Source organism: Otolemur garnettii, unplaced genomic scaffold (assembly GCF_000181295.1).
Source record: "Otolemur garnettii isolate 467f Iridium unplaced genomic scaffold, OtoGar3 scaffold00020, whole genome shotgun sequence".
In the NCBI taxonomy this organism is placed as follows: domain Eukaryota; kingdom Metazoa; phylum Chordata; class Mammalia; order Primates; family Galagidae; genus Otolemur; species Otolemur garnettii.
In genome coordinates, this window is record NW_003852415.1 from 14,371,861 (window position 1) to 14,397,258 (window position 25,398).

A 25,398-nucleotide genomic window follows, 5' to 3' on the forward strand; every position below is an offset into this window, starting at 1 on the left:
TGCTAAAGAGCCACCAGGGAGGATGGAGAAAGCCTACATAGTACACAATCCTAATTTGGACTCCATTCTCTCAAGTACATCTGGTCCCCATCAATCACCCCACAAAACAAATCCCAAATGGCAGGAGACCAAGCTCTTACCTTAACCTAAAATGGGTAGGCCCATTAGTCAGTATCCATAAATCCAACTTGTAACTTTCTTCCTAAATTTAACTTATGGACTAGGGAATGTTATCAGAGAATTGAACAACTAAAAGGGGCCTTGATTATTATCTGTGCTCAACTAATACGATGTGCAGACGAGGTGACAAGAGCTCCAGGCAGGGAACTGGTGCGCCCAGGACACCCTTACCCAACCCCAACTACTACCCCTTACCCCCAAATTCCAGGCATCATTATTGGGTATTGAGGCGTCATCTCTCCAAATTGTCCTTGGCTCTCACCAGTAAGCCTCCAGGTCTGTTACTAAAGAAAAATTCAGGGCCCAATTGCCAGGTGAAGCCAAAGACACTGCCCACTGAAGATCACAGACACGCACACGCCTTCCCCGTGTGCCAGATGGAAACCTGCACTCCACTTTCGGGGGAGGGTGGGAGTGCAGCTTGCACAAGGAGGGCTGTGCTGGGGCATGTATGGAGCAAGCGGCAGCTTTGCCTTATCCACGTGTATTCTACACGCTATTTGCCCCCATCTAGAAAAGGGAACACTGTCCTCCTCTCCTCAAACCTTAGCTTATAGGAAGAGGAATTTAACCTCTTAACCCTCTCTCAGCTTCTCCTCGGGAGACTACTCTATAGTTTTCTAAACACTTTGCTTATTTAGTGGATCAATCTCCATAGAGAGTCTTCTCTGATTTTATTCATCAGGGCTTCAGCCCACTGTCCTCAGGGAATGGGTTATACAAAAAGACTGTTGTGCTCTCAGCCTGAAGCTATTTTTGATCCTTGTGTCTTACTACAGTTCCACTCACTGGGGGAGGCGCCTGTGTGCACACCAACACACGCCCCTGTTCCATTTGGTAGAGTACGCAGCTTAGTGCTTTGAAGTGTTTTATGCCTGCAAGATAAGCAAGTAAAGTGCAAAAGAGTGCTTTCCAAGGGCATTTCTAACACTATGGAAAGGGTGCCACATACATACGGCCGTCTCAAAAGCAAACCAAAACAAACAAAAAATACCTATGATACCCTATGATAGGTATCTGCAAGGGAGACCTTTTAGGTCATGCTTGCACAAAGACCTTGTTCCCTTTTAGTGGTAAAGACTCCCCATCTTCTCCCCACCTCTGTGGGGAGCTGTGTTGAGGAAGCTAGAAAAACACACATACACACAAAACACACACACACAAGGGTGCATGACACAGAAACTGTAGCAAAGTTAAAAGCAGACTTTGGTCAGACTTTGAATACCAGTTCTACCACCTTCATGCTATGTGCCCCACCGTGTAAGTTCCTTAACTGCCCTGAGCCTTCATGTCCTCATCTACATAATGGGCTTGCAAAGACTTCCCTCAGAGTATCATGAGGTTTCAGTGAGCTGATGTTCATAAAGTGCCTAACCCAGTGCCTGGCCCATGGACGGCACTGGATACATGATAGGAAAGCCTCGTTGCCAGATCTGACTATCAGGCCTGGAATTGGAACCCACTGCTGTAAGGAAGGTCCCTGGTAAAATGACTGAGATCCATGGACAGTTTAATCCGGAAACTTCGACTTGTCAGAATAAGAGAGAAAGTCTCGGTTATTGACAGATTCCTTAAAACCCACTAGGTCAGGCTGGAACTATGCGCATGGTAAAAACATGGGATCCATAGCTGCATAGACATCATTTCCCAAGTGGAGAAGTTAATCCGGACCTGCCTTAGATAGAAAGGACCTCGTCAAAGTTGATTATTATTTAGTTCCTTCTCCAAGCCAATGCTAGAACTCTAACTGGAGCCTGAAGGTATTCTGGAGGTGAGGACGGAGGACAGCATGTGCTCCATGCAGGGGAGAGCTGTGAATTTTTGAGAATTGAGCAAGGACTGGTCTTCCATGATGCCCGTGGCCAAGGATGTAGTGCGTATAACTTTATCTGGAAGTCATAAAGCTCTAGATAGCTTTTGGAGCCTTCCACTAGTACTGTGATTTTTCTTTTGCTAAATCCATATGTGGGTTAGTTATGTGAAATTCCATGAATTCTCCAAAAGGTTGTAGTAAGCCTGGAAGGCCCATAACCAGCAACTTCCTGGTGTTGCCAGGTCCAGAAGTTTAAGTGTGTGGCCCAAATAGTTGACCTTGACCCAGCACAACGACCAGTCAACTACAAAAATTGAGGGACACAAAAGAGGACAGCTTCCTTACATACTTTGCCCATTTGGATAAAAATCCATTAAAGAAATTATCCTCTCAAAGCCTATGACTAGCCATTCCCCCACTTCCTTTCACTTGAATCTTCTATCCTCAGGGGACAACCATAATTATCCTGTATTGGCTATTGTTTGTCTAGACTCAATCGCAGGGGTGGTCTAGTTTTAGTAACTAACAGGTATGAGATGAAACAGGCAAAAAGGTGATATTTTCAGAACAAAGGAATGCCCAAACATAAAAGTAAAATAAAATATTTTAAATACTTCTCAGCATTATTTCTAACAGGAATTAATGGCACTTATGATGCAAGCAATAAAAACATTTCAAGCTTACTATACAAGGGTTGGGTGAGAGATTAATCTTCCTTGCGTTTGGAAATAGCAAGATTGGATGTCATAACAAGGTCTACCCTAAAACACCCAAAGGGACGAAAAGCCCTGAGATGGAAAGATGCCATGGTCCTCCTTGGTATGTCTCAGAAAAGCAGGATGTCTATTTTTATAAAAATTTGGGATTAGCTAGACAGAACAGCAAGCCACTGGCATCATGCAAGGCAATAGTTTTGGTATTTTCCCCCCTCTCATCAAAACGAGTTATAACCTAAGTCCCACTAGAAAAGTGAACATGGATGTTTCATAACCAGTTTATTTCCACCATTGCACCCGCTGAGGAAAATGCGTGATTGGCCTGTAACCATGCAGCGGCTGATGCTGAGTGCACGATCATTTTGACTACCTACCCCTGCAAGAAAGACCAAACTCAGTAGGCTTCTGTCATTGGTTAAGGTAGTATCCACAGTGTGATGTGTTTTTGATTTTGTAATTTTTTTTTCTTTTGCAATGAGAAAAGCAATTGCACCTTTTAATACATGTGCTCTGATCTGCTTCCAACAAATTCCAGGTGCTCTCCGGTCCCACAGGCATCATTTGGAGCATTATGCACTGAATGGTTTGTATCAAAATTCAAGCTCAGAGCACATGCCAAACAGTCAACTCTAACCCTAGTTATAGTTACCAGTTCACCCCCCAATCAGGTCCCCTTCTGCATGTGCACAAAATTCTAAAAGACACACCTGTTCCCTTCAGGAGGCTGGTCTACGGAATAGCTGCCCTTGTCTACGTGTCATGCCAGGGTGCTGCTGCACAGTGGTGCCACAGCACTGCCACTAAAACACCCCTAACATGCACAGCTGTAACCTGCTATGTGTATGAACACTCCCCATGTGTCCCGCGGTTGCTATCTGACACAAAGTTCTTGTCCTTTGATTCCTTTTGGCAGAGCAAGCTTTCAGTTGTTTATGGCACAGTGAAATATATTCTCCAATGCTATGTAATTTTGGACTAACAAGAAGTCTGTTTAAGGCACGTGTCTCAGTGTGAATACAAAAAACAAAAACAAAAAACCAACGCTCAATCTGAGTCCAAAGTCCTTCACATTTAGTTTCTGTCTTCAAGTAATGAGTTGTTTTCATTCTCCAGCTCCCCGTCTTTGGTGTCCGTGGGTACCATTCCGTTCTCCAGCTCCGCCTGCTGCTGGATACAGTCAGTCAGCACGGCTGTGCTGGAGTTGTCCGAGTTACACATCTTTTCTGTCTCTTCCTCTTTCTTCTCTTCATCCAGGGAGTAATTCCGGAAGGTCTTGTAGATTTTCTGGACGTCCTCGGGCAAGGCCTTTCTGAGGTCCTTGTTTTTCCTCTTGGTGAGTCTGGAGGTGGACCCCAGCTTGTTGATAATGTTGTCCTCGGAGGCGCCTTGCCCGTGTTTGTTCAGCTGCTCCGACCCCTTAAGGCGCAGGTTGTTGGGCCGGTTGTTGATGCTCTCCTGGGACGAGGCCTTGAAGCGGCCCGTGTCCAGGGCGGCGAAGACAGAGCGCTTCTCCGGGGACAGCATGTCCAGCGAGTGGGCCCTCTGGTCCAGGCCCAGCCGCCGCCGCTCCATGCTGCGGATGGTGGCCGCCCGCTGCAGCTTGTCGTGGATCTCCACGCTGAGCCGTCGCCGTGTCTCCCGGAACTCGGCGGTCACGTTGGCCTTCCACTCGGCCGCGTGGGCCTTGATCTCGCCAACCTGGCCAAGAGACAGAAGAGCACCAACACACTGAGAAACGCCTCCCTCCCTCCCTCAAGCTCCCCAGGGCCCCCCAGCCTTGGGGTCCCTGTGGGGTCCATGGCTCAGGGAAGGCCCAGGACTTCTCAGCAACCCCCCTTGCAACGCCCATCCTGAATTGGCCAGCAAGAGATGCTGCTCAAGGAAGCACACATGGCAGAGGACCCAAAGGAAGGCTGGAATTTGGAGATGGTGACCGAATGACAGGCAGGCAGCTTTCTGGGGAAGAGACTGAAACTTGGGATTGGACAGACCTGGCTTCCAGGTGTGTTTTCACTCTTGTTAATCCTTTGGCCTCACTGCCTCAACATAAACTGGGATAATCCCATCTACCTCACGGAGTTTGTGTAGCTTTATTACGTGAGATGAGGAAATGCACCCAGCTCAGTCCTGGGGGCAGAGGAGGTGCTCAGCAGGCCCCAGGCCCTCTCTGTCCCGACAGCTCTACCTGGACAACCTTTCCAAGTTTGCCTGGGATAGTCCCAGGGTTTTTTGTTTGTTTGTTTGTTTGTTTTTTGCAGTTTTTGGCTGGGGCTGGATTTGAACCTGCTACCTCCAGCATCAGGGGCCCATGCCCTACTCCTTTGAGCCACAGGCGCCACCCATCCCAGTTTTAAAATGGGAAGTCTTTGGGCCTAGGAATCCCTTCAGTCCTGGGCAAACTGGGAAGGGAGGTTAACCCATCTCTGGGCCATAGTATGGCCTTGGGCTATGGGGCTTGCCCTGGATTAAGAAGATCCTTCAGGTTGCCTGGGACCAAATGTTGCTGGGCAGAGTGTAGGAAGAGGGCACTTCACTTTGTTTAGAGTGAAGTTTTGCCTGAGGATCAGCATTGGATTTCTTGGCTCTTTTTTTTTTTTTTTTTGAGACAGAGCCTCAAGCTGTCCCCCTGGGTAGAGTGCCATGGCTTCACTGCTCACAGCAACCTCCAACTCCTGGGCTCAAGCGAGTCTCCTGCCTCAGCCTCCCAAGCAGCTGGGACCACAGGCGCCCGCTACAATGCCTGGCTATTTTTTGGTTGTAGCCATTATTGTTGTTTGGCGGGTCCAGGCTGGATTCGAACCCGCCACCTTACGTGTATGTGGCTGGCGCCTTAGCCGCTTGAGCCATAGGCGCCAAGCCGGATTTCTTGGCTCTTAATCAACAAAGCAGACATTTTAGTTCCATGCTTCCCTACGCAGGTGAGTAACTAAGTTTTTGCACTCAGGAAAGTCACTATTTATGTTGTTCCTTTCCCTCTACTATAAGCTGATTTTCAGCAGATCAGTGAGCTCTCCGGGGAATCACACTGGAAACTGCATTCATAGTGCTTATGTCAGCCAGGAAAATTAACCCTGGGGCCCAATAAAATGATACAGGAAATTTCTCCACTTGGTGACTTTCTCCTGGGGCCTTTCGTATAGAATGAGGTACACAGAGGCTGTCCCTCCCCTTATTTCTTTGGGTTTGCTTATCTCCCTTCCTTTCTCTTTGGCTCTTTCTCTCTCCTTCCCTTGCCTTCCTCCTTTCTTTTCCTCTCTTCCTAGAAGAACTAACTATGTGGACATTTTTTTTAATCCCCAAATCTGTCTTTCCTTCTTATGTCTTCCTTTTCTTGCCTCTGTAGCAGGTTTTCATGTAAATTGATATGCACAGCCCCGGCCTGTCTCTACAGATCTGACAACCGGGGGGGACACAGGTGAAAGGGACCCCGTGAGTTTGCTTCCCCATGGCTGGCCACTGTTGGATGACTTCAAATCTCGTACTGACTCGGGGACAATTCTTGGTGTTCAACTGCATTTCCTCCCAGACTCTGAGACCTGAAGGACAGGCTGGCTCTCCTGGGCTCTGGGGAAGTTTTCTATGCTTCCCCCATATTTGCTGATAGGGGGTAAGTGCACACCGACAGCCACAGTCTATTTCTGCTAACTACTTCCAGTCAATTTTTAAAGATTGCTTGCAGTTTACTAGTCTTTCCAGGATTTTTTGGCTGGTAAACAAATCACCTTATTTTTTCATCTGCCAAGAAGAGATCCTGAAATAAGTGCTATTCAACTTGGCTTTGAGGTGATGATTCAAAATGAGGAAGCCCGTGAGCCCCCCACTGAGTGAGAAACTCTCCAACCCACAGAACAGAGACAGACAACTCTTGACACAAGCTCATCTGATCTCAGGAACATTCATAGAGTTGGGAAGGGGTCCTACCTCTTCTTTTGTCTTTTTGGATAGAACCCGTAGCCAATCTCCGATCATACTGAGGACAGCAGCAAAGTAGGCAAGGCCAACAAGGATCCAAAACCACACGAGGGGCTTATACCACTCCCGGTAATTGATGCCAGCGTTTCCCCCTGAAAATAACCAAACGTTACTTTAACCATGATCTAAAGCATGTGGTCTCGGCAGAGCAAACGTATCCCAGTCCGTGTAACAAAGATGTCACTCCATCATCATCTAACACTCAGCTGTTCAACTTGCTAGAAGGACAGGGGTTTCAGAGCAGGGGAAAGATGCATACCTTCTCCCAGAGGAGCCCAAAGGAGGTTTACATCCTCAATACCAGGAATAAAAAATGTCAGCAGCCAACTTGAGCCCCCTGTGCCCAAGCTGAGCATGGACAATGAAAGAGTTGAAGCTACAGGATAAAACGTCGGGCCCTGCTGTCATTGTTTCTTTCCTTAAACTCTCCTGAATTTATTTTAATAAAAATTGAATGTCACTAAATCATCCCATATGGTTTGGAATTCTTGGAACCATTTCCATATTAAGTGTACATGCATTTGCCAGTAGACAAGTAAAATTAGGCCTAATGGCATTACTGAGACTTTGACGCATATAATAGTGATTTAACACTGAGGGATGGTGTTTACATCATGCTGACCCAAAGGGTCAATTAGGCTGAGTAATTAAATCACCATAAGCTAGAACTAAAAGGGACCTTTGAGGCCAGCTAGCCCAATCCCTTTATTTAATAAATAAGGATTACAGTGAAAAAAATCCATCAAACCAAATTGGCCAGTTGCCTTATTACATTGACTGGCTGTTTCATTGAAAGGACTGGTCATTTATTATGAATAATTAGCTTATTTATCCCAGCCCTCCTACAGGCCCTGCTAAAGGCAGCCGTGCAGAACAGGTGCCCAGTCCACTCTCCTGAAGAAGTGAGGAAGCGTCTTGAAATAATAGACATTAGCTTTGTCCTCACTCTGAGAGGCCTTGCTGTCTCTTGAAGCAGGAGGTAGCTGTTCCTAATATGATCAATATTAGCAATGGATTGGTAATTATGGTATTAGATGATGAATAATTATTACACTTTCCCACTGGGTCATGGCTGTAACTTCATCTAGCACCTCTGAGTCCATACTGAGCCCTTCTGGCATCAATAATACCTCACAAAGGCAGCTGGGAAAATACTGCGGCCTGTGGCTCTTCTCAACATGCCCAAATCCAGGCACCCACAAGGTCTTAATTGCAGCTGCCACCTCACTTTAGAATTCCAGCTTCTCTGTGTCAGGCTCCCATTGGTTCAGCTTTGCTGCCTCTGTTTTTGTTTTGTTTCCCCCTCTTTAGGCAACTCTCCCCTGCAGCTTTTTCAGGGTATAATTCGACTTCCTGCAAGGTGAAGTAGTTTTTGAGGTTCAAGTTATTTCCACACTACGCTGGAGAAGTCTAGCTTTCTCAGCTGCTACCCAGGAGTAAACATTTACCTTTGCAAGACACATCACCCAACAAAGATTGTCACTAGGGTGCGCCAGCAAATAAGGCAGTCAACACCCTTCAGCAGCGGCTGGTCTGGATTTGGAGATCTATGTGTTCTCCCTGTCGAGGTTATGAATGCGGTCCTGTTGTTAGGCTGTCCTAAAGTGAGCCAGCTACAAAAGAAGCCAGCAATCAATCCTCTGTGAGCGACGTCCTGATTATACGATCAGAGCTGATACGACGCCAAATCACAGCAACCGTCACTTCTTGTCAATGTATCTTTTTCTAATGATTGAGCAAGCTTTCCTATGGCTCTCAGAATGTACCAAAAAGACAAGTTTCCAGTCCTGTAAGGCATCTCTTCTCCTAAATGGTGTGTGTGAGTCTGGAAACTGGAGTAGTAGGACGGCCCAGTCTTAACTGCAGTCAGCACTTTGAATTACAAGACACCCTGGTCTGCGGAAGCCTCAGACAGAGATGTGGCTCTGTAATCACTAGCCAGGACAGCAAAACTGTGGGGGCTGGGGAACGCACAGGCTGCACCCTCACTGCATAAAAAACAGTAAGGTAAAGTGCTGGCTTGCACTAAGCGCTCAGTCCCTGGTGGATAATAATAAATAATTAAAACCCTAATAATTTTTCTCTTGCTTTTAATAAATAATTTTTTGAAACAAGTCTCACTCTGTTGCACAGGCTAGAATGCCTATGGCATCATAGCTCACTGCAACCTCAAACCCCCGGGTTCCAGCCTCCCAAGTAGCTGGGACTACAGGTGTCCACCACAGCTCTCAGCTAATTTTTCTACTTTTAGTAGAGACAGGGTCTCACTCTTGCTCTGGTTGATCTCAAACTCCTGACTTCAAGCAATTCTCCTGCCTCAGCCTCCCTGCATGCTGTGATTACAGGAATGAGCCACCACGCCGGGCCAAGCATAAATAATTTTTTTTAATCTCATACTCCCAAGGTGCTGCTATTTGTGCCCCAGATTGGCAGACTGAACTGAGCAATTGATTACAGAAGAGTATCTACCACAAGCATCTTATTTATAGTCTGATGGTCCTTGGGACCATCCAGTGCCAGTGCAGAGACCTCTGAAGCACAACCTGCTCCAAATTATGCTTTGGGGTGCTTCAAGAAGTGTATGAAATAGTTCAAAACCCCAGCTGCCATTATTTGTATTTACCTTAGATGGGAACCTTCACTGAGATTTCCCACAGACCAACTGCGATGGTGCTAAGGAATTAATCAGAAGCATGCAACTATTAATTAATAGCCTGCAACTATTTCTGTTTATTTGCTCAGTTTCTCTGTGTGGTTTCTCTTCTGAGTTACTAATCAGACAGCAATGGCTGAGCTCTGTTCACAAGAAAAGACTGGGCGGGGGGGGTGGTCCCAGGCCCAAAACTGTTAACAATTTTTAATCGCTTTGACTTTGCAATTCTTAGTCCTAAGTTGATTTAAAAAAGGGGGGGGGGGAAGGGAATGATGCATACTTTCAAAACAAAACAAAACAAATAAAACCTACTATTTCTACAGAGAGGACTTCAGTCTTCATCTGCCCACTTGGAATAGCTATTAAACCACGTTGTTTGTATTTTAAAATTATACAGAGATATTTGTGCTTCCATTAATTAGTCTTCAATATCCCTTCTAGAATTTTTAATTTATCAGATTCCCAAAGACCAGATATCCACCTCCTGGTGTGTGCCACAGTCCATGGGGAAGCCAAGGCACTGCTGGGGTCAAATGCCAAGGGCAGTCTGCCTGGGGGCTCAGCCTGTGAATACCCACTGCTGCTTAACCAGGAACTGGTCAAGGAAACACACACAGACTACACTCATACATTTGAATGAAAGACATTTGAATTTATGTGTGAGCAAAGCGTTCAGTCCTTGGAGTAGAAAATGATCACTTGTCTGAACACCGAGAACTATCCCATTAGGAGAAGAGGGTGGCCTCTTCCTGCTATTCCTAGGGAATAAAGTGAGCCGAGTCTCATTTCATACTCAGGTGCCCATCCCTAGATGAAATTGATGGTGGTTTTCTTTCCCTTCCTTAAACATAGCTCATTGATACTGATTTTTACAATGCAGGCTATGGCCTCTGTGCGCATTCATTCAGACTCCCATTAGATAATATCCCCTCTGGACAGTTCTTAGTTCCCTGTGGTAACCAAAGCCCTAAGTCTTGTGTCTGGGCACAGCCAGGACAACATTTGCAGGGACAACCGTTCTCGTCTATTAGACAGGAAGCTTAACCTGCAGGTCACGGCAGACCGCTTTCTATGCTAACCTCGCCTGACTTCCATATTTCCCACCTGCTAATAAAGCCTTTATCGTTTGATTCAAGGAGTCTCAATACACAATTCAGAAGATTAAGATTCAATGAGAAATTCATTTTGCTCTTGCATAATTCATATGATGACAAGGGACAGAAGCATCCTGAGAAGGAAGGGGCAGCCTTTCCTTTCATGACAGAAAAACCCTGAGGTGTTTACATTACACAGGGTGAGTGGTGTGAAATGAACCCATCCACAGCAGTAATGACACTGAGTCTTGGTCACCGGCTACTCCTGCAGCATCTTTTACTGTGATTCTGAAAAGCACACCCAATAGATTGTTTTCCCCTCAGAGGCCCCAGTGAGTAGGATGCCCGGGGTGCTTACCTGCTACAAAATCACCAAAGCCCACCGTGGTCAGAGTGACCACCACAAAGTAAATGGACTCCAAGGCTGTCCATCCCTCGATGTATTTAAAAATGACAGCGGGGATCGTCACAAACACAATGCAGCCGGCCAAGATGAACAGGATGGTTGAGATGACCCGGATCTTGGTCTGACTCACTTGCTTCTTCTAGGGAGAACAGAGGAGAAGGAGAGGCAAATGATACAGCTTCGCTATTTGGAAACCTTCCAAACCTTATTTGGAAATGTGGTCTCCGTGTTGAAGGTGGGGCCTGCTAGGAGGTATAGGTCTTTAATGACTTGATACACTGTCTGCCAGGTCTGAGTGAGTTCTCTTAGTAGTCCCCAAAGAATCAGTTGCTAAAAAGAAGCTGGCACCCCCTCCCCTCTCTCTTCTTTCTTGCCCTGTGATCTGCACACACCAGCTCCCCTGCCCTTTCCTCCATTCCTGGAAGCCCTCAACAGAAGCAGATGCTGGCTCCAGGTTTCTTGTACAGTCTTCAGAACCGTGAGTCAAACTTCTCTTCTTTGTAAATTACCCCGCCTCAAGTTTTCCCTTATAACAACGCAAACACCCTAAGATAGCAAGTCAGCATCATCATGCTAGATTCAGAGTACAAATACACACAAAAAGGCATTATCTCGGTGACTGTTAACCTTTCTTAGATCACAGCTACCTGGTGGAAATCTGATGGACGCTATGGAAACTCTCCTGGAAAAATGCAGATACGGAAGTTTCATGTGGTCAAGGAGGTTCTCAGGCCCCTGGAAGCCTATTCACGGACACGAGGTCAAGAAACCCTGCTCAGCTCATGCTTTGGATGTTTCTTCCACGATACCATGACTGCGGCCCAGATAGCAATTCTCATTTCCTCACTAGTGCAAATTACTTCCCAAGAAGGGCTCACTTCCATTTGTTCATGTGGTATTGCTGACCCTCCATCAGAGAAGCATGGGTTTGGAACTCTTTCCCCGATGGCAGTCATGGATTTGCACCTCGTTTCCCTTTGGGTTAAAGAGAATATGCTGGAAAAAATAACCAGACTCAGGCCAAGAGGTTTGGACGAAAAGGAAAATAGAGCCACTCCCATCCTCGTGCGTGACAGACTCTGGCTAAGTGTGTGTTTCCACGCCCAGCTGAGGCTTTACATTTACAACATGTTTTTGTTTTAAAACTCAGGTGTTTGAGGTAGTGCTGTGGTTGTCCTTTTTTTGGCTATATTGACCACAAGAGACATGACGGGAGTCAGTATAATACGGTCACTGCCTAAACGGATAGTAGGAGCTTCATCTCATGCCAGCCTCTGAAAGAGTCAGTAAGTAGTAAAAATGCATTCGGAACAGGAATTAAATACTGGAATAAAGGAATCATGCCAGTGAGGTCCAGGGGTAGACTGATAACATCACTGATCTTCTCTTTTAGTGACTAAAGACTAAAGACACTAGCATTGCCTCTAAGCTGAATAACCCTCGGGTCTTCTCAAAACTCCCAGAATTGGTGCTGGAGACTGTCATCGGGGACCCCTGGATCCCTATACTGTAATAAATGTCAACTATGTGCTTAACACCGGAGTGCAGGGCCTTTCCACATTGCTTAGAGTGATTTTCTACAACTACACTGGTTTGGGGGTGAGTGATGGTGGAAATCTTACCATGAGGTCTCTTTCCTATTCATGGCCTTCTGGTGGGTCAGAAGGCAGAGAATCTCAGCGGAGAGATCTTTACATTCACACACTTCATTTTACAGATGCAACACAGAAGCCAAGAGGGGTTAAGGGACTTGCATAAAACGATGCTGAGGACGACGGACAGAGCCGAGATTAGCATTGTGATGCGATTAACTCTCAGTCCGTCCCCCACTTAGTGCTTTTAAGTTATTCAACAATTCACCAGTTCCAACAAAACGGCCAAAGTGGTCCTCCCCTCACAAAAGAAATCAGACTAACTCCTCCTGAAGGGAGGCCATCCTCTTTTTTAAAAAAAAAGTAGTCACTGGGTGATCTGTCCAGGAGAAGCTAAAGAAATACAATTCTTCTGTATAAAAAGGAGCCACTTCTCTAACTCGTAGAAGGGTACTCATACATAAAGTGGGAACAGGGAAAGATAACTTGGTCTCTCATATAGTTTCCCTCCCCATCACCTCAGAAAAGCTACTTTAAAAATATTACAATTTATTGATATTGTTAAAACCGTATATGAAAACTCCAATTTTTTTCCACACAGGAAAGTATCGTGACAAGGCAAATTACCTGAGAACCACAGGGCATGTTTTTGTCCGTTTCATAAATTTCCATGTTGGAGATTTTAGGAGGACTTGGTAGGGGTGGTTGAGCTCCTCTGAGAAACCAGGAACTTACTTTTTGGCCCAGTTTTGTTTGTACAGAGTGTTGCAAAAGTCTCCCCTAAAGTCACCACACTTAGAGAAAAGGAGAGATTGTAGCTGAATGTACCTTAATTTACAGAATATTCATTACAAAATATTCTCTATGTGTTGGCCACCTCTTTGTTAGCTATGTACGGTGACTCTAGGGGTGACCTTTGGGACACTCTGTAGACATCCATGAAAGTCCAAAGCCACAAAGGAGACTTTGCCATAGATCATTAAGTCAATCTATAATAATTGCTGCCAATGGGTGCATCATTGCTCCCCTCTGTAAATCGTCTTCAAAGCATAAAGAAATTAAAGTGAATTAAATGTGAGATGCTCCTTAAGTCATAATAAATTGGGATGTGAATGTAATTGCAATCTAAATGAGGCTGCGGTTGGCACAGGAGGGCCTCAAGTATGTAGGAAGTGGGGGCAGTCCTGGGCTTCAAGAGAGAGAAGCCGGGAAGGTGTGGAAGGCACAGGAGTGGATTTGTTTGGATTTGTGGCAGAGGAGGAGGAGTATGACAAAGGCTGGGTGGTGGCATCTTCATTGCATCATCTGCAGGAGAGCTCATCAGTGAGGTAAACATCTCGCCCCTGCTCACTGCCCAACAACCACTGTGTCCCAGGCTGCTTGTCCCAGACGTCCCAGGGTGATGCTCAGAGCCGGGAGCATTTAATTATCAGAGTATTTTAGGGACCTAAAAAACGAATGTCTTGCATGTGTATGTGTGTGTGCGTAGGTGTGCAGAAATATGTGTATACACATACTTCACTATAAAAAGAAGAGGTGTGGGTGGAAATTTTAGCAATATCTGTTATTCTGGATACCCATGTTTTTGCTGCCCTCTGGGTATTTAAAAAAAGAAAAGCAGTTGCCTTAATTAAACATTTTAAACTGTAGCTTTCACGATGGAACCACAAACCATCTCCTATTCCTTATCCCCATTAGCCCTGCCACTGTTCACTATGACTGTAAAATAGTAGTAGTGTTTAGAAATACAGAGTCCAGGGACAGGCTGCCTGAGGCACATCCTATCAACCCTGCTAAATAGCTGAGTGACCTTGGGCAAGTTTCTCAACCTCTCTGTGCTAATGAGAATTTTTCCTCTATAAAATAGCAATGTGAAAACCCACCCCATAGGATTGTTTGGAAGAATAAGTATGGAAAAGCTTGGTTCAGTGCCTGGTAATTGTTCGATGATTGTTAAATTTTTAATTCAAATCTTCCCTTAGATGTAGATAGTCCCAGATGTAACGCTTCTCCTTACTGCTGAGGAATGTTTTCCTCATATCCAGCTTAAGCTAATCTTTGTTTAGTTTCATGAGGTCATTGCTGGTTGCCCCTCCCTGGATACATAATCTCATATAATTGCCTCAATGAGAAAAAAAGTCCTCATTCTCCCTTGGTTCTCCTCTGCTGACTCCAGAGTGAGCTCTCAGACAGTCCCAGCTCAAAATCTCAAAAGCTTTTTTAATTTGCCTCCCTATTAATTTTCCCCTCGTTTTTTTTTATCACCCTTTTGAGATTGCCAAGAATGGCAGATAATGTGTACTATGTCAGGAACCAGCTGCAGAGGGGCCCCGAGGGGCATGACCCTCACTCTCCTCACCTCCCCAGCCCAGGTCCCCCGCCCCTTACAGAATGGAGCTGGGTTTCCAGGCGGGGTTGCCAGGCACAGTGGCACTGCTTGTTTACCAGTAAGGAGAGCAGCTGGCAGAGGGCCTTGTGAGAGCCCAGTGCTAGCTGAGCTAATGTGTCCTCAAAATTGTTACCTGTGAAGAGATGGCTTGATACGATGCTTGGGCAGAAGTGATAGGATGGTTGTGTATTTAGGTCCCAATATTGTTTTCACACTTTGGTGACTGGTTAGAATAGAAGACGTGTTCTTCTCTTCTCCTTATGCAAACACTATTATATAAAACTATCTCCCATGTCCGATGGGCACTAACTGTAGGAATTTTTGAAGAACTCAAAACCCACCTATCTCCTGCAGAGTTGGCTTAGTGCAATTATATGTGCAATTATTCCAAAAAGAGGAGGAGCCAGGTCTAAGTACTCTCCATTGGGAGACGTGCGGATGAACTGACAATTTGGAAGGGTTTACTTGTTTCATACCGCAGAGGGCTAAAGCTACGTGTCCAATTCTCATGAAGCACAATTCTCTGACTGTTTCTGTTTATTTCCACAATGTTATTTTAAAGATCATGTACATTTCTATTCATTCATAGTTTTTTTTTTCATTATTTGATTTTTATCCCCGTTAGTCACCATTCTTCTCATCATCTTTAAGTGACGTTTCAGAATCCTGAGAGGAACAATCCAGATAGCTTCATCTGGTTGGAACATTGTTTCTTTGTTGTGACTTTCAGCCAGGACATCAAAGACTTTATTTGATATAAAGATGCTGTAATAAAAGTTCTAAAATAGGAGCTGGGCATGCAGAGCTCTAGTTTATGGCTCAGTTTGGTTTTGTTGAAATGCAAACAGATCACCATGGCAATACAATTGAACTGAGGATAATTTCTCAAAATGGAAAGATAATAGAGACTGCCTCGCAAAAGGATTGATTTTATTTTCTTACTATGTTCTCCTCAAAGATTTCTTTTAAAAGGTCCAATTGTAACTAATAATTTCAACATCACAATGAATAATCTTGTAGCACCAGCAATTCTATAAATTATGAGGAAAGCTTGTAAACACGGTTTGCCTGAAATCTCTGTGGCAGAAACATTCTAATCACACGAGTGAGAAGAATACAGTGGAATCTACATGGAGCCTACAGAAAATATCCCACTTAAAAAAGGAAAACACAAATGGATTATATCTTTACAAAAAGTTCCATCCACCAGCTGACTCTGAGTCACTTTGCAACATGAAACAGACTGGCCAATTCAGTGCTATGCTGGTTTTATCATGAAAAGTTCTTTAAAAAGACATTGGTATGTGCAGTGGTCATGCCTGTAATCCTACCCAAGGCAGGATAGATTGGCTGAGCACAGAAGATGGATACCAGCGTAAGCAAGAGCAAGACTCTATCTCTAAAATCAGCCAGGTATTGTGGTGGGCACCTGTAGTCCCAGCCACATGGAGGCTGAGACAAGAGGATCTCTTGAGCCCAAGAGTCTGAGGTTGCTGCGAGCTATGATACCATGGCACTCTACCAAGGGTGACAGAGTACTCAAAAAAAAAAAATCTTAGTATATATAATATGATCAAATTGTTTTTTAGCAGAGGACTACCAACATAGGTACATCTGACAAAAATTAGAAAAAAATTAAATTTAATTTTTAAATAACTAAAATTAAACTGTTAGCTATTTCACTCCACAGAGACTTTAATTAAAATTTTTGAAAAGTTTTCTGTTTCTGGAAAGTTGGCTGCTATTAACATGTGAAGATAAAACACTATCGGAACACAAGATTTTGCATTCAAAACTCAATGAGTTACTTCATTCTGCATATAATTATTAAGATATTTTACATGTTATAGTTGCAAAGAACAGGGCAGCTGGAAGAAAGGAAAGGGAGGGAAGAAAAGAACAAAGAAAAAGAGAAAGAAAGGAAAAAATGAGAGAAAGAAAGAAGGGATGGGTGAAGAAAGGAAGGGAGGAAGGAAGAAAGGAGAGAGAGAGAAGGAAGGGAGGGAGGAAGGGAAGAAAAGCTCCTTCCTCTTGAACACAAATTCCCCAGGAAAATCTGAGCCTTTGGCTGAGCATCTTTGTGGTGCTGTCCATGGTGCCCCATCCTGGTAGCTACAGAAGGCAAAGTTTAGTTAGTGCCTAATGACATCCCAGTGATCAAAAATATTATCTGGGAGAGAAGGAAGGAAAGAATAATATCCATGTAGCTCTGGTGTGTGGAATATACCAGTGTGCCAACTATCAGCTAAGCATTCAGAAGCTGTCCCAGAGACCCGAACCACCAGTAAGCAATCACATCACAGGGAGGAAACGTCCAGACAAAACCTGAGCTGAAGAGTGCTCCTTCTCTTACTTTTGCTCACTTGAGGTGAGTTTTTAAAAGGCCCACAGAAAGGAAAGAAGGAAGGGATGCTTGCTTAGGAGCCACATCAACTAAGAAGCGGCTCCTGGCAAGCCTGACAGACGCCGCACCCAAAGGCCCAGCTGTCCGCCCAGCATGAACGATGCCCTCACCCCCAGACACCCTTCCCACCATCACACACAGAAGCGTACAATCATACTACAGTAACAGTGCTGTACACTGCGGAAAGGTAATCTCGCTCTTCTCCTTCCACTGGCTAAAGAAGCTCAAGTCACAGTTCACTGTCTAAGTAGCGCACAGTTGTTGAGGCACAAGGTCCTTCTAACAGGACAAACTCTCGTTTCATACCCAGGGAGGTCCACCTCCTATAACACACTTGGCTGTCACTCTGACCCAGGAACTGTGAGCTCAGCCCCTTGCTGTCCCTTTGATTTTGGAAACAAGCTGCCCCCAAGAAATGCCTCTTGTGATCTCCTGTCTGATCCGCAGGTTGTACTGGGAAACCCAGCTTCCCGTAGACGTAAGCCATGTTGGGAGGGAAGATGTTAAGCTGTGATCTACTATCCCCTTTGTCTTATTTCTAAGTGGTTCACATCTGAGGCTACTTACTGGGTTCTTTCAAAGACCCCAATCACCTCAACTTCCCTCTTCCCAGTTTTCTTGTATGATTTTTTATTTATTTTATCAGAAAGCTCAATGGTCATTTCACTATAAAGGGGAAAAGCCATCAGTCCGACAGTCTGGTGTGGAGTAAGCACTCCTCGAGGGGAGGCGAGTGCCTTTCTTTCCAGGGGTCCTCAAACTTTTTAAACAGGGCCAGTTCACTGTCCCTCAGACCGTTGGAGGGTCGGACTGCGGGCCCCGGGACGAGTTGGCTGCTAAGCAGGACAGGCAGCGGCGGCGGTGAAAAGACACAGCGGGCTGGATAAATGTCCTAGGTGGGCTGCATGTGGCCTGCAGGCCGTAGTTTGAGGACGCCTGCAAAGTTTAGACGGTCCATGTTCCCCAGAAACACGTCTCATAACCGCAGGAAAGTCAGAGTGAGGTTGCAGGGGGTCTCCTGCTGAGGGCACTTGTAAAAGGAGTGTGGATTAGGAAAGCCGTTAAGGAGGTCTGAGCCCTGGCTGGAGCTGCCTGGAAGGACAAGAAGCTCACCCAGGGGCTGGCGGAAGGGATCACAATGTGGGGGCCCAACAGAGAAGGTCAAGTAAAACACTCACTTGCCCCACTGGGTACTTTACCCTCTCTTGTCCTTCCCACCCACCCCTCAGCCATGTGCCCGTTCACTGGAACCACCACCCAAGAGTACCCAGAAAGCGTGAAAGAGAAGAATGCTATTATATGCATCCATCCCCACTCCTGTGAGTAGCAATAAAAACTCAGAAAATCTTTAGGAAAGATTAATTTAAGAGCATAATTGAGGGCGGTGCCTGTGGCTCAAGGGAGTAGGGCGCTGGCTCCATATGCCGTAGGTGGCGGGTCCAAACCCAGCCCTGGCCAAAAAACTGCAAAAAAAAAAAAAAAAAGAGCACAATTGAAAAAAAAAAAAGGCTTTTGGGTACTGAAAGCAGAGATGGAACAAAGTTTTGAGGGATTAAGGATTTTCCTGAAGGTATAAGAAGTCTTCCCATGTGGGCTTGTACCTAAAGATTTCAGAGAAAATGGAGAGAAAGAGAGAAAGGGATGTGAGTGAACTCTCTGGCCAGGCTAAGAGCGGACAAGTTTAAATGACAAGAAGGGAACAGAAATTTATGAAAAGTTGTGCAGAAAAAAATCCTAAAGTAGAAAGCGCTGCATTGAGGGAACTCAAAGGAAACACCCAGAACTGAGGAAACTCCTTCAGTGGGAGGTTTTCCAAGCTGTATTCTGTTCTTTCTTTCAGCTGCTGCTTATCAGGCACCTACTCTCTGTCAGGTACTGAGCTAACGTCACCAGTGAGTAAAGCAGAACAGCCCCCAGGCTCACATTACACAGCCACACAAGCTGGGATTATGTATTTATAATATTGATGTATTTATAATCACGTGCTGTGAAGGGAAAGGAACCGTAGAGGGAGAGAGTTGAACAGGGGACCCTACTGACACTGTGTGGCTATCACAGTCCCCATGCATATATGTCGACCGTGCCTCAAGATTCCCCTTTGTAGTAAAGAAAGTTGTTGCAAATGACCCCAGACAATACATTAGTGCTGGAAAGAGAACTCTGCAAGGAGGCCAAGAGGGTTCTGATGAACTTGGACCTTACATACACTGGCTACTTTCTGCTCCTGACAAAGTGACATGACAGCCTTGTGGCAGAATTGTCCATGGCAGGTCCCCTGACACACTAAAAGCCTTGTCCTCTGCATATCTCACCCAAGTTTTACCCAAATACCTCCAGGAAATTCCAGGTTCACACGTGCATGAACTTAGGACAGACAAATGAACACATAATAGATGGTTTACTCATCCATCATTCATGTATGATTATTAAGGAGTAGCTCTGTCATTTAGTATAATTAGAATGGATTGGATTAGAATGCCTGCAGTGGGACGGCGCCTGTGGCTCAGTGGGTGGGGCGCTGGCCCCATATACCGAGGGTGGCAGGTTCAAACCCAGCCCCCGCCAAATTGCAACAAAATAATAGACAGGTGTTGTGGCAGGCACCTGTAGTCCCAGCTACTCGGGAGGCTGAGGCAAAAGAATCGCCTAAGTCTAGGAGTTGGAGGTTGTTGTGAGTTGTGTGATGCCACAGCACTCTACTAAGGGCGATAAAGTGAGACTCTATCGCTAGAAAAAAAAAAAAAAAGAGAATGCCTGCAGTGAAGCCTATCTGGATTGCTAAACACACATAATAAAGATCCCTGCTTTTAATTAATACATTGCTTCCTCTCAAAACAATTAAGGTATATACAAACCCTTTAACAGAGGCTGATGTGATGAATCAAGTGTACTTTTACCTTTTGTGAAGTGACTTGGGCACCGTAAGGCTGTGACTCTAAGGACGTGTGCTCTGTGAGATAAAGAAGGGAGCAGTGGTCCACCCTTAGCATTGTGTCTCTGAAGATAATGATTTCTTTAGAAAGGCATCCTCTGTAAAATAGAGTTTTAGATTACACCGCTCGGGAAAAGTGTTCAGCAGAGATGTGTGTGCTCTCATGTGAACAATTCTTCACAGAGGACCAGAAAGTGACACACTAAAGACAGTAAAAAAAGACCCCCAGGACTCCTGATGTTTACCTTGCCTTGGAAGTAAACTTAGGACCACTCCTTGTGATGCTCAGCCTGGAATATACTGTCAGCGACCATCAGTGATGCTGCCACAGGTCACCTAAGCGGCTCCACTGTCCTGTTGTGATGGAGTAGAGCTACCATGATCACCAGGCATGACTACTGTAGAGGATGCTGGTCATTCTTTTCGTCCGCCAATCATTTTGACATTCTTTCTTAGCTTGGTGAAGGACAGACACTTCCTCCCAGCTGCACACTTTCCCAGCTTCTCTTGCTGTGAGGACACAAGCAGGGGCCCCAGGCTTCCCCAACCATGCGGATGTGACAGGGTCAAATCTGATACCTTTCTGTGCTTTCCTCCTCCCCTTTTCTCCTCTGGCACCCCAAAGACTGCTCCTAAGTGAGGGGTGAAGATTCTCAGAGGCATGCTTGCAGAACGACTTGCTTCTCTCTTAGACACTAAGTAAAACGGGGACAGAGACAGACAAAAGGAGGAATGGCCACTCTGCCTGGATGAAGGACAGTAGAGAGACGAGTCTTCCCCGGGCCATCCAGGAGGCCTACCAAACCCCAGCCTAGAGGACCAGAGGGCGAGGAGGAGGCACTGGAGGCCCATTTAGTGGCACGGGCACTAAATGATCCACCACCTGTGCACAGCCCGCCTCTCAACAGAGGATGAGAGACTTGAACCTGAGTGGGTGGACATGGTAGGAACCCTGCCCTTGATCAAAGTGGAATCGGGCAGGAGTTTCCACCAGGTGGGGGGGAAGGGTGGATACACCACTGATCTTCTAGAAAGAAACAGTGACAGTGTGGAAGCCATTCCAGGGCTGGTGGCAGCGATGGTGGCACTATATCCCACTTCAGGGCTGTCACAAGGGTGGCTCCAGGGGCAGCCCCCAGGGCCAGGTGCCTGCTGTGGCAGGCAGACAGCAGAGGCTTCTCCCAGGGGCCATTCTGCAGTGTGATTCTGGTCACTGTTAGCTGTTTGGTTTTTCAGCCACCCTAGGGATTTGGTACCTATCCAATATCCCTTTTTAAAAATGTTTTCTTCACTGAAAAATAAATTTTTTCTCTTTTCTGTTTAAATTAGCCATAGTTGGTTTCTCTCATTTTGAACTAAGCTGCCCACGTGCAACAGCCACTCCTGGATTAGCCCCTCGGAGGCAGGTCAAGGACACAGCCCCACTGGGGCCCTTGATGACAGACCTGGATCCAATTTGGGGCTCCAAGAGCAGCCAGAACTATAACTAGATGTGATGGAACCACCATCTCTCTAGCATTCCCAAATCTTAGAAAGTCGTGTTAAAATGGACATCTGGTCCCAACTGCAGTGTAGAAGGAGATGTATCTATTCCTTGGAATATAGCATTAGAGGAGAGAGTGGTGTCACCACTGCCCACCCAAGGCCAGAAGGGCACAAGTAGCTGCCCCTACAGCACAAGGCCAGCAACACACCGAGAATTGTCAGTGGTTAGAGCAGAGGCAGGAATCCAAAAGGAGCTAATGAAATGACACAGGAAAGCCAGGACATGGTGACCACCCCGCCAGTGCCAGGGGGCAGGGAAACAGGAAGAGGGAAGTGGGGTGGGGAGTGCTGCCATGGCCTCCGGAGAGCACCAGATTTGGCCCAAATGTAGATGCAAAGAGAAAAGATTTAGCATGATAATTGTAACACATGAGTGGTAGATCTCTCTGAACAAAGAATATTCACCTGACTTTATTTTCTTCTTTGTACTCCTCTGCATTTTTTAAAGTCTCTATGGGACCGTGTATTCTCTTTGTAATCTTTGCAACAAAAGAAAAGGAAAAGGGGGAGACAGCAAGAGGGAGAAGAGTATTGAAGAGAAAAGGTCAAGACAGAAAATGGCAAACAGGCTCATAAACAGGGAGCCTGACGCCCTTGAAATCATTCATTTTGGGAAAGGGGTGACGAACATTCCCTTGAGGGAAAACCGGTAGAGAAAAAGAGGCATAGGGACTCCTCAGGGTAAAGCAAGAGAAATGGGCCCTGTCTGAGCCTTCAGAATTCTGGGAACATTTGCCAAAGCTGGTAGGGGTGGGGGGTGGGAGTGGGGGAGCATGAGGACCTGGCCTGGTTCCAATGCAGCAACTGCACCCCGTCTGCTGCCCCCACTGCCTCTACCAGGGAGTGCAGCAGCCCCTCTCCGGCACAGCTGTTGGGGATCCCTGCATGGGCAGCACTATACACCCCTCCCCGTTAGAACAGCAGTTAGTTTGCGGTCTGGAGAGACTGGACTGTTGCAGCCCAAATACACACCATTTTATGCTTCTGTGCTTTTTTTCTTTAAGACTTTATTTTTTTAGAACTGTTTTAGCCTCACAGCAAAATTAAGAAAGGTACAGCGACATCCATCCACCCCTACATGTGCATGGCCCCCTCACCATCAACATCCTGTCCCAGGGTGGGACACTGGTTACACAGTGACGCGTGATCCTCACCCGGAGTCCATAGTTGACATTAGGGCTCTCTCCAGCTGCCGTACATTCTAAAGGTTCGGACAACCATCTAATGGCATGCACCCACCATTACAGTATCACACAGAAGTTCACCACTGCCCCAAATGCCTCCGTGCTCCACCTAGTCGGCCCTCTCTTCCCCTCAATCCTGGCAAGCGGTGACCTTTCACTGTCCCCATAGCTTTGCCTTTCTAGGACGTCATACAGTTGAATCACACTGCACGTAGCCTTTTCAGATTGCCTTCCTTCACTTCGTGGTGTGCGTTTAACGTTCCTGTGTCTTTTTGTGGCCCCACAGCTCATTTGTTTTTAGCTTCTGTGCCCTAGTAAAGGCTGTTCCATCTGTTAGGATGCTCTTCCTCCCTTTCTAATGCTCTGTCAGTCTCTCCTTCATTCCTCATAACACAATTCCACATCACCCCCCGACAGAGAGCCCTCCCTGCCCTTGGTTAAAGGCACTGTTGCTTCCTCTCTGTTTTCTGTGTTTCTGCATGCCCACCTGTCCACAGAGTGGCTCACCTTGCATAGCTGTCTGTCTATCTGTGTCCCTAATACACAGTGTGTCCTTTCCCCTGCACATCCTGAGTGTCCAGCCTACGCATTTCCTACGCCTGCCCCCTCTATTTTAGTACCTAGAGAAAATAAATATGAGAGTAATGTTCAAGGTCAACTATGCCATGGAAGAAATAAAACTACTTTTTCCAGCAAGAGGTAAACAGACAGGATTTTATAATAGGGAATGCTAATAGAGGTGTGTATTACAGAGAGGCATAGGCAGACTGGATGCCCACGCACGCGTGCATGTAATAAATACTTGTTCAATAGTACTGAATATTAATAGCATGGAACTACCTCAGGAGAAGAGGCTTAGCTATTTGAACATGGCCATCTACGTAAGAATAGAAATCGCATATGAGAATTCTTGAAAGTTACATGGGAGGTTCCTGGAGGTTTTTCTATAACCCTGTTTATAGAAAATGTGTCAGGATGTTTGGTGATTGTCACACAATGGGAGGGGACACTCCTGGCAAGCAGCGATGGGAGTCAGGCATTCAGATGTCCTGCAATACAAGAGTCAGTGCCACAAAGCAGAGAATTATCCCACGGTTAGTGCGACTTTTGAACATACAACTGAGAAAAATTCACATTTATAATTGTTTGAACCAAGAATCTAACTCCTATCTACATACAAAGACACACACACAAAAATTTCTTTGTACTGCTTCAAAATAGACCAGATTTTACGAGAATATGATTCTAATGTAAATTGCTTAGCTGGAACCTTGCTGAGAGTTATTCTCTATTTTGGAAAACCACATCACTGGAGGAAAAGTCCCTTGTGGCATCGTAGTCACCGAAAAAACATACTTGAACCCCCCTGCATCTGGAGCTGCGGCATTCTACATCCAGATGTCAAAACACATTGCTTCGGCAGAGTCTCCTAGGGTTTCGGGACCAAGTACCTATTTTGAAATGTATTATTTGTTTACGAATTATTTTCCTTTTCTTTCTCCTTCATGCTGTAGCTAGAAAAATTGTATACCATGCATAGGTTATGGTGCAATATCTGTGAAATTCATTTCAATGTAGTAAAGGAGTATTAATGAATATTTGCTATAAAAGGTGTTGGATGTTAAGAACCACTGAGTAAAAAGAAATAGTGTACTAGTTGTAGCCTGATGAGATAAGAATCCCTGTGCATATAAATACCATTTGCAATAGCATTACTGGGGGCAGCTTCCCTGATGAACCATCTTTTCATCAAAATAATTGTATTTCAAAGATTAGGTTCTTTGTTTCCCCCACTGCCATTTATTTGCATATACAATACTACTTTTGTTTTCAAGAATTCTTTTTTTCTTTCTCTCTCTCTCTTTCTCTCTCTTTTGAATAATTCTTTCTTTCTTTTTTTTAGCAGTGGTGATCTCACTATGTTGCCTAGGCTGGGCTCAAGCCATCCTCCCAGTTCAGCCTCCCACATAGCTGGGACTACAAGCATGCACCCCACACCCAGCTTCAAGATCATTTTCGATATCAAGATGTATGGCGTCATGTCTAGCAATGTTCATTCATTCATTCAGTATGGATTAGGCACTCTATGGGTGCCAGGCCCTGTGCTGGTTGGTACCTGGAGACACAGTATGAATAGACAGGTGGGACCTGACTCACACAGCTCTCAGGCTGATGGGGACAGCAGGCATCCAGCATGGAACCCCAGTACAGTAAGATGAACGTTATTCTAGGGGTATGCAAGGTGCTACTGGGGAGCAGGGGTGCTGATCTCATGCAAAGGTCAGCAGAACCTCCCTGAGGAACTAATATTGTGCTGAGACCAGGAGGAGGTGGGGACATTGTTTGAAGCACCATAAATATCACATTCGGCTCGGCGCCTATAGCTCAACCGGCTAAGGCGCCAGCCACGTACACCTAAGGTGGCGGGTTGGAATCCCCAGCCCGGACCCGCCAAAACAACAATGACGGCTGCAACCAAAAAATAGCCGGGCGTTGTGGCGGGCGCCTGTGGTCCCAG

General features: G+C 45.7%; 1 protein-coding gene across 2 annotated transcripts in view; it reads right to left on the bottom strand.

Moving 5' to 3' along the window:
- Positions 1-3,183: 3,183 nt before the first annotated feature.
- The window catches only part of KCNK10 (potassium two pore domain channel subfamily K member 10), a 136,182-nt gene continuing 113,967 nt past the window's right edge, over positions 3,184-25,398 (bottom strand). For both annotated transcript variants that reach the window (XM_003786965.2, XM_003786964.2), the window contains exons 5-7: positions 10,787-10,973; positions 6,631-6,773; positions 3,184-4,407 (exon numbers count right to left, since the gene is read on the bottom strand). In XM_003786965.2, coding sequence (XP_003787013.1) covers positions 3,781-4,407; positions 6,631-6,773; positions 10,787-10,973 — 957 coding nt within the window. In that variant the 3' untranslated portion in view covers positions 3,184-3,780. The remainder of the gene's footprint in view (positions 4,408-6,630; positions 6,774-10,786; positions 10,974-25,398) is intronic.